The sequence below is a fragment of the Loxodonta africana genome, chromosome 18 (assembly GCF_030014295.1).
Source record: "Loxodonta africana isolate mLoxAfr1 chromosome 18, mLoxAfr1.hap2, whole genome shotgun sequence".
Taxonomy (NCBI): domain Eukaryota; kingdom Metazoa; phylum Chordata; class Mammalia; order Proboscidea; family Elephantidae; genus Loxodonta; species Loxodonta africana.
Window position 1 is genome coordinate 70556328 of NC_087359.1, and position 11275 is coordinate 70567602.

Genomic DNA, 11275 nt, shown 5'->3' on the forward strand with positions numbered 1-11275 from the left:
CAACACTATTTTCAGTTGATAAATTCTCATATGTTTGTTACTGAATAACTAATCATAGTTTAGTCATACATCGTACTTCTTCGTTTCCTCCAGTTTTCTAAATAAGTGGGAGATGATAATGGTGGATGCAAGTTCTCATTGGTTGGTCCTGTTGGTTGCTAATCTAGTAAATGGCATGCTGCTGACTTTTCTCTTTTTGAAATGGTTTTACTCTGCCCTTCCAGCTTGGGGATCAAGGAAGCGTGAGGATGGGTAGAAGGGAGATGGTGAGGGTGTAATTAAGGAAGGCAGAGAAGCTTATCCTCTGCTGTGTCGAGATCTTTAAAGATTGTAACTTACTTGACCCAGGGAAATTCAAGTTCTTTGAGGAAGAACAAGGGCGATGTCTGAAAAAGCCCCTTGTGATTCTGCCTCTCTGCCACCCTACACCTGAGCTTTTACTTGCTTTCTGTTTTTCCTTTAAAATTGTAATTCCTTTCCCTCTCTCTGTATCACTTCAACCATAGACCTCTTCATCAAATTCCAAAGCCTCAACCTCAGAGCAGCTCCTCCCACCCAGTCACCAGAAAAACCACCCAGGTAGTTCCGTGGCATAACCGTGGGTCTCAGTTGAGATAAAAGTGAGAAGTACAAGGTAAGGAAGAAGGGTAACGTTGTTGTTGACAATGGCCATGGAGTTGATGCAGACTCCTGGCGACCCTATGTGTGTCAGAGTAGAACTGTGCTCCACAGCATTTTCGACGGCTGATTTTTCAGTAGATCACCAGGCCTTTCTTTTGAGGCACCTCTGGGTAGACTGGAACTGCCAACCTTTTGGTTAGCAGCCAAGTGCGTTAACTGTTGAACCACTCAGAGGCCCCACAGGTTTTTTTTTTTTTTCTTACACATAGAGGAGCAGTAAAACTAGTAAACCACGTTTCTGGGTTCTGAAGAATGTAGGAACCGAGGGAAGGGAGGAAACTGGGGCCTGGACTGCCTGGTATCTGGGTCCTTGGTGGGAGTAATGACTAGGAGCACAATGCCTGGGTCACTGAGGTAACTGAACAATGGAGAGAAAGCTGGTATTAAGAATTTATTAATCCCAGGAGGGTAGTTATTGTTGTTAGGCGCTGTGCTGTTGAGTCGATTCCAACTCATTGTGATCCCATGTGACAGAGCAGGGCTGCCCCATAGGGTTTTCTAGGCTGTAATCTTTATGGGAGCAGATTGCCAAGTCTTTCTCCCACTGAGCCACTGGGTGGGTTTGAACTGCTAACCTTACAGTCAGCAGCTAAGCTCTCAACTGTTGCACCAGCTGGGTAGAGGGCCAGGTATCTGAGTCTGAGACTCTGTCCCCCACGCCCCTGCAACTTCAGACACTGTGAGGATCAAGCTGAGATTTTATTTACAGTTCCCTGGGAAGTCTTACAGAAAAGGGGCCATCATTATTGCTTTAGGATTATTGCCAGGAGGAAGACTGCAATTCTCCACTACCACGCAGGAAGTCTTGCTGAGGGCATAAGTCTATCCCCAGACCTTTTCGTGTCAGCCCCACATCTCTGCCTGTGACCCAAAGGCTGTAGCTATTTACAGTGAAGCACAGCCCAACTTAGTTTTCCAAGCCCCATCCTGCCCACTTTTGCCAGGCCACGCTACACTTCTACCATCAAATTTCCCTCTACCTTGTCAGTGCTGTGTCACTGTATTCTCCATACTTACCCCCCTCCCCACAAGAACAATGTATTAGTATTTAGTTCCAGTTTTAAGCCCCCTTCTCCACCTCCTGGCTGGGAAGCAGGGTCCTGGATTCCCAAAGATCATCATTTACTTCCTGCCAGGACCAGCCTGGCTACCTTTGTTCCGAAAAACGCAAGAACCCCATTTCCTATGTCCCAGGTGACGTCACAACTCATTTCTTATTAGGTTATTACCCTCTTGATGACATCTCGAGGGTCACTTTTGAGGTTTTTTTCTGGGCCTTGGCGATAGGTGGAAGAGAGAAGGGAGCAAGACCAAGTGGCAGAGAAGGAAAGGCCCAGTAGCTCATGACCGGGTTTAGCAAGTGGGCCTAAGAAGACCGCCAGCAGGGGGCAGGTGGACTACTTTCTTGCTCAAGCGCCACTGCGGAAGGATATGGCTTTGTTAATGCGTCTCGCTACTCGAAGCCGGGACTCTTTGGCGGGCGGGGTTTCCCTGGCCTTGGCCGCTGCTTGGAGGGATCCCGAGCTGGAGAGAAGCGGCAGCGAGGAAGCGGTTCCTGGGAGGGCTCAGCGGCTTAGGGTTTGGGTCCCCGCGCTCCCGACGGACTATTTCGTAGAAAGTGGTTTGTTCCCCAAGAGCCCGTCTATCTCCATCACCGTTTGCGGGGTCAGTTGGCTCAGCACCTGGAGAAGAATGGGGTGGTAGAGAGAGCAGTACATGCTGGGTCGCTCCCTGAAGAAGGGCATGGGGTTCGAGGACCAGGGGTAGAAGCACAGCTGTGCCAACGGCCGAAGAAAGAATCGCAGCAGTGCCCCTGCCTCGCCTTGTCGCCCTGAGACCTCGCCTGCACTGTGAGGACCTGTAGTGAGTGGGTGACCTTAAAGGGCCATTCTGGCTTGGGCAGCGAGGCACTGACTCCTTGGGAGGGCGCAGAGAGGGACTCTGCCCCCGAGTCCCCAGCTTACCTGTAGGGCACCCAAGTGTTCTATCAGCTGCTCTGCACTGGACACCCCCAGTAAGACCGAGCTGACACCCTCACCGCGGAGACACCACGCTGGGGCCAGAGAAGGAAAAAGAGACAACCAATGGGGAGGAGCGACCACCAAGCCCTCAGAGGCATCTCTGAGGAAGAGGATCCTGTCTAGGGGCAAACCACTCTTAGGGTAGATTTGGGAACATCTCAGGAGAAGACAGGGCCCTTGTGGGGGGTGGGAGGGGGGAGGCAGGGCTGGTGGCATCTCACCAATAGCAAGCTGGGCCACAGTGCAGCCCAGCTGGTGAGCAATGGGGAGAAGATCCATGACTTTGCCTTGTTGCTTCTCACCATCCTCACTCTGCACTTTGTCCTTGAGCCACTGGTACCCCTGGAGGCCAAGGAGAGTCAGCAAAAGACCCGTTTCCCCAGAAAACATAGAGCAGCCCAGACAGCCCAGTCCTGCCTTCCTAAGCCCCCAGATCTCACCTTGATGGTAGCCCTACATTTATCTGGGACTCGTCCATCACACTTGCTAGTAATGAGGCCACAGGCCAGAGGGGACCAGGTGACAGAGCCAACACCTAAGAGGAAGAGGGTTGGATGTGGGGGAAGGAATCTAGGCCAAGAATGAGGCTGAGGGGAAGGTAGGGCTAAGGAGTTGCGAACCAATCTTGTGGTAGAGCTCTGGCAGCTGCATCTCCACCTTCTCCCTCTGAAACAGGTGGTGCTCAGCTTGTTCACACACCGGAGGAATCAGATTGAACTGTCTGGCCATGGAGTAGGCTTCCTGGGTTGGGGTGAGGAAGAGATAGGGGTCAGAGCATTCCCTCTATTTCTTTCCACCCCCTCCCCCAGTACAGTGGGGATTGGAGTGGTTGTGTGAAAAGTGGGGACTGGTTGTGGGGGAGGGGGGTGATGGCACACTCACCATGATTTCTGCAGCCCCCCATCGGGATGTCCCCCAGTATAGGGCCAGGCCTTCGTTAATGACGTATGTCATGGCTCGCACAATCTCTAGGCACATGGGAGAGGAAAAGCCTCACTGTCAGACCTGTGGAATCCAGAGCTCCAGTTCTGCAGGCTCTGCCTGCCTTGCCAAGACCCCAGACATCTCTGTGGAGTCAGAGAGGTTGGTATCTGTTCTTCACCTCCCTCCCTGTCCGAGCCCTGGGATCTCAGCCTCCACTGTGGAGCTTGGCAGGCTTCCTTAGTAGGGCCTGGCTTCCTGCTGAGCATTTGGAGGAAGCGATCAGTTTGGAGGACTGTCAGGGTTGGGGGTATTGCTTTTACCCTCCATGGGACTGTTGGGGTCTGAGCAATTGGCGAAGATGATGTCCACATATCCCAGCTGGAGCCGTTCCAGAGATCCTCGCAAGCCTGGGGTTGGGAGTGGGTAGAGGAAGGTAAGCACCTCAGCCCTAGTTTTCTGAGAATTCAGACCTTACCCCTTGCCATGGCTGCCTAAGCCCCAGCTCCCGTATTCAGGGTTTCCAATCCAGAGCCTCAGAGAATGTTCCCAACTCTTCTGGGTTTCACTCCCAGACTTTTCATTACCAAGCCACTTCAGATTCCAAGCCCCTAACTCTCACCCTCAATGATGTGTTTGCGGCTCAAGCCTTTCTCCGTTTCTGCCCTGCAGGAAGAGGTTAAGACAAAGATGAGGTGTGACAAAGATTGGGGACATGAGGAACTGGGACCGTACGGGCCCTCACTGGCAGGAGGGAACAGCTGGCCCCAGCCCCATCCCATACACCTTCACATATTCTTTGTAGGTCTTCTCAGCTGTAGTGGGGCAGTCACTTACTGTCCTCCCCAAAAAATCTTGGTGGCGATGACATAGCTTGATCTCCTGAAAAAAAGGAAATGGGAGAACCAGCAAGAAAAGGATTTTTGAAAGATCATGTATCAGTATCCCTCCCAAACACAATCTCACCTCCAACCTTTGCTCTTGAGGATGTTGCCTAGGGTTCTTTCAGCCCTGGAAGAAAGACAATGCAGAGGCACTAACCCCTCCACGGTGAATCAGTTCCCTCCCTTTCTTCTCACCCTTCCTTTCAAATAATTTCTTCTCTTGTAAAGTAAACGTAAACCAGGAATCCATTGAGCACTCAGCCCATCTTGGACTAAATAAGAGGAGTTCCCAGAACTAGGGGTGTAGGGGTATAGTTTTCATTCATTCAACAAATATAACGCATCTACAACAATTGTGAGGATGGCATAGGACTGGCAGTGTTTTGTCCTGTTGTACATAGAGTCACTATGGGTCAGAATCGACTCAAGGACACCTAACAACAACAACTATGTACCAAGCCCTGTTCTGGTGCTGAAAAGATATAATTGGATGAGGGGAGAGAGAAAAACTGTGGTGGAGCCAGGGAGGACACTGCCTTGCCTGGTTCCAACCATCTAGGTTGCTTTCCCCCTTCTTCGAGCCTCTGAGAAGTTCACCCATCCTCCAATTTAGCTTGGATTCTGCCTCATCCATGATATAGCCTCGGGTTGTCAAAGTCTATGGTCAGTCCTTCTTGGCAGCTTCCATAGCTGATTGGCTACACAATTCTTTGGCACTTAATTTGAGCTACCTTGTGACTCGTAGGGTCACTATGAGTCGGAGTTGACGGCAGTGGGTTTTTTTGGTGTGACAAGTCTTGGAGCCCTGGTGGCACAGTGGTTAAGAGCTCAGCTGCTAACCAAAAGGTTAGCAGTTCAAATCCACCAGCTGCTCCTTGGAAACCCTATGGGGTAGTTCTACTCTGTCCTGTAGGATCGCTATGAGTCGGAATTGACTTGATGGCAATGGGTTTTGTGTGATAAGTCTTAACTTGTTATTGTGAACTGTTTCTGAAATGTTTTACTGTGGCTTAATCTTTCATATCTCCCTATCTTGCTTGTTTAGCCACTTAGACTGTGCACTTTTTGAGAGCATGTTGATTCGTCCCACAAGCAGTACCTGCTCTGTGCTAGGCTCTTTGTAAGCATTTAGGGTGACATGGGGAAGAGCATGACATGTTCCATGGAGGGAGGAGCCTCACAGTTGAGCAGCAAATAGAGGGCAGTATGATGTGCTTTGGGAGCTCATGGGAGGGGACAGTGACCAACTTTGGGGAGTTGGGTGAAGGCTTCTTGGAGGAACTCACATTTGAGCTAGGTTTTGAAGATGTGCAGAGGTGTTTGCCAGATGAAGAGGCAGGGCTAGGTCATCCTAGATTTTAGCTACTCCCTGTGTGAAGCCACGGTGGGTGATGTGGTGTGGTATGTTTGGAAATTCAGCTTTGTAATTCTCACATAAGTGCACATAACTGACGCCCAGGATATATGTGTTGGTTTTATTTTATTTTGACTGCACAGTATGTGCATTGCCTCTAAACTGGCATTGGGACTACAATTCCCATAATGCTTTGGGGGGGGCCCATCTGCTGGAAGGATGGAATTCAGTGTTCTCAGAATTCCCAGGGTTCCTTGGAGGGAAAACAAAAAAACCCTGATGTCTTCTCAACCTCCCTAGTGTAAGTTAGCTCTTTCACTCCGTCCTTACTTTCCTGCTGCGTACACTTCAGCGGTGTCAAACAGGTTTATGCCATGCTCATAGGCTACTGTCAGGACATCCTCTGCTGTCTGAGGAGAAGAGAAAGAGTTAAAGTTCAGCCACTGGCCCCTCAATCACATCCCTCAATGCACTCTACCCCACTGAACCCCAGCCCTGGTCTCCACATTGTCTCCCCTTTCCCATCCTCCAGGCTGAGGTTCACCATTCCCCATGCTTATTGTCCAACCCCCTATCCAAGTGTACTTCCCCTTTTTTTCTGGTTCCCTCACACCCTCTCACCCTGATCCTAGGTCCCATCACTTATACCTCATCAGAGATCTGAGAACCAAATGTGACCCAGGTACCTGCAGGAGAGAAGCGAGGCATGTGAGAACTGCGGGAGGCAGCTGTGAAAGAATACCCTCTCCCCTTAATGTCTTTTCTCTCTAACTCACCCAGGCCAAGACAGGATACTCGGAGACCAGACTTTCCCAGGTTCCTATAGGACACAGAAGAAGCAGGAAGGGGTGGAGCCCCCGCTAGGGCCCCATTGCCATGGAGTCGATTCTGACTCATGGAGACCCTAAAGGACAGAGTAGAACTCTCCCATAGGGTTTCCAAGGAGCACCTGGTGGATCTGAACTGCCAACGTTTTGGTTAGTAGATGTAGCGCTTAACCACTGTGCCACCAGGGACCCATATTATCAGTTCCCAGCTCCTTTCCTCCCACACCGAGAAGCCCTCAGAGCGTCTCAATCCAAAGAAAGCAGACCCAGTGGGCCTACAGGATTGGGCAGTGCTATGGCCACAGCAGAGTTCCCGGGAATATTGTTGAAGGAACAAGTGAACAGAGAAATGAACACCCCCCTGGAGCTCTGTCCAATGCTTCTGTTCCCTCCTAGCACATTTAAGATAGACTGCCTGGTTTGTTTGCCCCTTGTGTCTCTTCTGGGTGGGGTCTTGTCTATGTTTGAGTCATGGCTGGGATGTGTGTAGTGGGGGGCTGGTAGGGATGTGACTGGCAAGTTAGAGTGTGTTTGTAAGAACAGACACTCAGATGGAGAGTGCTCTGCTAAAGAGTGGACACCAGGTGGAAGGGGTAAACCAAGTCAAGTTCAGGCACTCAGGGAGGCAAGGGTCCCTAGGTAAGCTAGGTAAACAGGAGGATGGGCTCCTAGAAAAGGCAGGAGACCCTAGCAAAGTAGGAGACCCAGGTGGGGAGTGTGGCAGGAAAGGCCAGTTACCCCTCCCCTTTCAGCTCCCTCCGCTACCTTGTGAAGTGTCACTCCAACCCAGTAAACCCCCTCCTCCTCCCAGGCCCCCAACCCTCCTAGTCATCTTCCCAATCAGGGCTGCCCCATGGAAGGGATTGGATTCCTCAGGTGACAAAGCCAGGTCGGACCAGGGACCTCCATGGCTCACTCCCTAGCGGCCCCCCCCCCCCGCCCCCGCTGCGAGTTCTGAGAGCAGTTCACTGAGATAAAGTCGGCTGCATTTCAGTCCACCTTCCCTACTCGGACCCTCAGCGTGATGTTGAGAGATGTGGTCTATCCTTCCCCAGGCCCCAAGTACCACTCCCATCTCACCCAAGAAAGGTCGTAGGAGACGAATCCCTTGGGGCAGGTGGGGGCAGTATCTGGGTCAGGTGCCGGAACAGGCCAGAGCGAGAAGCCATTTCCCTCCCTCTCCCTCCTCTCTCCAGGACGTCAACCCAAGGACACTCGATCCGAGCGGGATGCAGCCTGGGGATGCATGCATCCTCTGCCCTCCTCGGGGTAACAACCTTGGTGAACTGGCTTGTCTTGTACTCAAGGGTATCGACGGAGATCAAGAGAGGGACCAAGTAAGACAGTGCCGCTGATGGGCGGAAGAGTGGGAATGAACCGAGATCTTCTTAGCGAAGTTTGAGGGGGCCCTGGCGGCCATTCCAGGAAACCTCAGGGGTCTGGGAAGAGGATGGGGCGGACTGCCCAGCCACCCCCGTACCTGTATTTCATGCCAGTGTTCCGGCCGGTGCTCTCTCGGAGGGCCTCAGACTGCGCTGGGGGTCGGGGAACCGGCGTGGCTCGGGCCTTGGGGCGGGACCCTTCTCCCCCCGGAGGATTCAAATGCCCCCCACCGACTGGCCCGCCATTACCGCCCCCAGGGCCTGGCCGGGGCCCGCACAGACGGTCCTCGCTGCTCCGGCTGCGAAGGTTCTGCTCGGTACACGCGATCGACACCTGCATGCCGGCTGGCCAGGGCGGGGAGGGGGCTGGGAGGGGCGGGGGGCTGGGGGCGGGGAAGCCCGAGGGCGGACGCCCGGGGGCGCAGTGGGGCGAACCCCTGCAGAGCTAGAAGGCTGAGGGGGCTGCGGCGGGAGCAGTGGGACAGGAGCGGGCCCGCGGGGGCGGGCTGCTGGAGGTCGCGGGGTTTGCGGCGGGAGGGGGTAAACGCAGGGGGCGCCAGGATATTGGGGTGCAGGGACACTGGGACAGGAAGCACGGGGTGAAATGGGTGGAGGTGAAGGTCGAGAGCGGTCCTCGGAGAGTAGGAACCCGCAGACGAGGGGGACCTGAGAGGGGAGCCACCTCTGCCCTACCGCAGCGGGACCTCCTAGGCTCCCAGCCGCGTCGGCAGCGGGCCCAGCTCATCAACATGCAGGCACCGCCCTCTTATCTGCATAGGGCCGCCCGCCTCCCGGCCAAGCCTGCCGCTCATCAGCATAAGCCCCGCCTGCTGAAGGCGCTGGCCGCTACTCCCATTGGCTCAGAGCAGGCAAGCCATGGACCCCGGAGAGTGGTTCCCACATCTCCGCCGCCCGAGGCAGCTCCGTGTTCCTCCAGCCCAGTGGTTCTCAACTGAGAGCGATTTTGCTCCCCAGGGGACTTTTGGCAGGGTCTGCTGACGTCGTAGGGCGGCTATGAGTCGGAATGGACTCGACGGCAATGGTTTGGTTTGCTCAACTTTTTGATCGTCTTGACTGGAAGGATGTTACTGGTATATAGTGAGTGAAGGCTAGGGATGCTGCTAAAATCCTACAATGTACAGAATAGCACCCACCACCCACCCCGCCCCAACAGAGAATTACCCAGCCTAAAAAGTCTTTAGTGCCGCTATTGAGAAACCCGTGGCAAAGCCTCTTTGCAGGCCTCACTGGGTGTGGCCACCCTCGTTCCCGCCTTCCTGGGTGGAATGGACCGGGACCGCCCGCTCAAATGACAAACTCAGGCTAGAGAGGGTAACAAAAATTTATTCTGTGCCTCTTGCAGGGTCAGGAAGGGAGGGGATAAAAACTCTCCAGGAGAAAGGGCCTGGTTTGCAGGTGCAGGGGCTCCTATGGGCGTCCTTCCGGTATCGGGGAGGGCACCAGAGAGAGGCTTAGGCTGTTGCCCTTGGAGGGTTCTGAGGTGGGGGCGGCTTTCAGTGGGGCCCTTAGGTGGCACAGTTTAGAAAGGTGCCCAGGCAGTCATGGATTCTTCTCAGGGTGAGCCGGTGCTTCCATCAGCCAGCCCGGGCGGAAAAGAAGGGCAGAGAACGTACGTAGGAGTCCAGTCGGGAGCGGAAGAGCTCACTTTGCACAGTTTGGCCCAAAGGGCATAGGGGATTCTTTACCACCAGTTCCACGTACAGCTATGGAGAGGGAGGGTGTTAGAGCCAGCCTTTGAACACTGGTTTCCAACCCCAAACCTAGCATAACCTGTGGGCATGTAAATGCACAAGGTTCAAGGTTTGGGAGGTAAGCCCTCAATGGGGAGAAACTGATGGTGGGAGTGTTTAAGGACTTAAAAGCCCCCTAGAAAATTCTGACTTCAATAGAGATATAATACAATAGGGTTAGAGGGAACGCTGAGAGAGTCTTGGGGGCTCTAAGTGGCCATAGCTGTTGAGGAGCTTTGGGGAGGGTCCCCGGGGGCTAGCACTGACCGCACTGTAGATGTGGTGCAGGACATCCCGGATGGGTCCCACGCCCAAGTCAGTATTCATGACAACCTTGATCCCAGTGGGCGTCTCGTAGTAATGCAGTTTGTAGCGGCTAGTTTGGAAGGCCAGGAAGCCGTCCTTCCTGTAGAGATGAGGAGAATTTTAAGGAATGGGAGTAAATCTCTCCCAAAGAGATACTTCTGATCCCCTCAAGGTCATCTATACGCATCTATCTATATTTGTAGGAGATTAGTTTAGTAAAGATACCTCTGTTTGTAGATTGGTTTAGTAAAGACACTTCCCGTCCTCGCCTCTCAATTGAGCCCCCTCCCCTACCTCTCTTCCTTTTAAGTCCCAGTTCCTTCAGACCTTCCCCACCGCCACTCCTGCCAGCTCCCGCACTCCCTTCCCTGACTCAGCCTCTAAGTCCCCTTCCCCTTTCTGGAGAACAATGCCCCTTTCCCTCCAGAAAGTTTCCCCCACTCCAAAATGCCCAAGGCTAGCCCTCCTTCTCTCGACATCCCCTCCGGCTGTGCGTACATGTCCAGCGGGGACATCTTGCTGACAAACGATCGGATAGAGAAGAGCATTCCGTACATCAGCTTGTACTCCTGTAGGGAGAGGGGCAGGGTTAGCTCTCGGTTGTTGAGGGAGACGAGGCGGGGATGGGGATGGGCCGGGGTCTGGAGAGGAGGGCCTGGGCTGGGACTGTATGAGTTCGGAGATGCGAAGACATTCGGTCTGAGCCGGGACCCCTGCGTCACCTCCTCCTTGGGGATCCCCGCTTGCTTCTTGCGGTGCCACTCGCTGTAGTGCAGACACACTCCATTCCGGTCAAACAAGTACAGGTTGTGGACCGTCATCTGCAGGGCAGGGAGTATGAGCCTCGCTCCGGGACCGTCCCCACTCTATCGTCCCAGAACTCTCAGCTCGGGATCCCTCCACCCAGGGAAGACCAGTCCCCGGACTCACCGGAATTGCTCCTAGATCAGGTCACTAGCCACTTCCGGTTTTGGCAGAGCCCCGCCCCGCCGGGTCCTCCAGAGGCCTTTTCGGGGCAATAACTCCGCCCCAATTCCCCATGTAGCCAATCTGTGGCCGCCGGAGTCGCGCACGCGCGCCTAGGCTCCCGGGCTCCAGAAGCAACCGGAGCTGCAGCGAGTGCGAGTTTGCGGCCCGGTGACGTCATC

At 53.8% G+C, this 11275-nt stretch overlaps 2 protein-coding genes across 2 annotated transcripts; both read right to left on the reverse strand.

Moving 5' to 3' along the window:
- Window positions 1-1234: 1234 nt before the first annotated feature.
- KCNAB3 (potassium voltage-gated channel subfamily A regulatory beta subunit 3) lies at window positions 1235-8414 on the reverse strand. Its single transcript, XM_023556423.2, has 13 exons — window positions 8169-8414; window positions 6638-6681; window positions 6510-6547; window positions 6192-6271; window positions 4590-4634; window positions 4461-4505; window positions 4246-4289; window positions 3947-4033; window positions 3585-3670; window positions 3323-3443; window positions 3143-3237; window positions 2646-3044; window positions 1235-2363 (listed from the first exon to the last, which is right to left on the reverse strand). Exons 1-13 carry the CDS (start codon window positions 8408-8410, stop codon window positions 2286-2288), a joined length of 1404 nt encoding a protein of 467 aa, XP_023412191.2. The 5' UTR covers window positions 8411-8414; the 3' UTR covers window positions 1235-2285.
- Window positions 8415-9394: 980 nt separating this feature from the next.
- Window positions 9395-11135, reverse strand: TRAPPC1 (trafficking protein particle complex subunit 1). Its single transcript, XM_003416906.4, has 5 exons — window positions 11058-11135; window positions 10850-10948; window positions 10626-10696; window positions 10089-10227; window positions 9395-9794 (listed from the first exon to the last, which is right to left on the reverse strand). The coding sequence occupies exons 2-5, from the start codon at window positions 10946-10948 to the stop codon at window positions 9666-9668; spliced, it is 438 nt and encodes a 145-aa protein (XP_003416954.1). The 5' UTR covers window positions 11058-11135; the 3' UTR covers window positions 9395-9665.
- Between the last annotated feature and the right edge of the window lie 140 nt (window positions 11136-11275).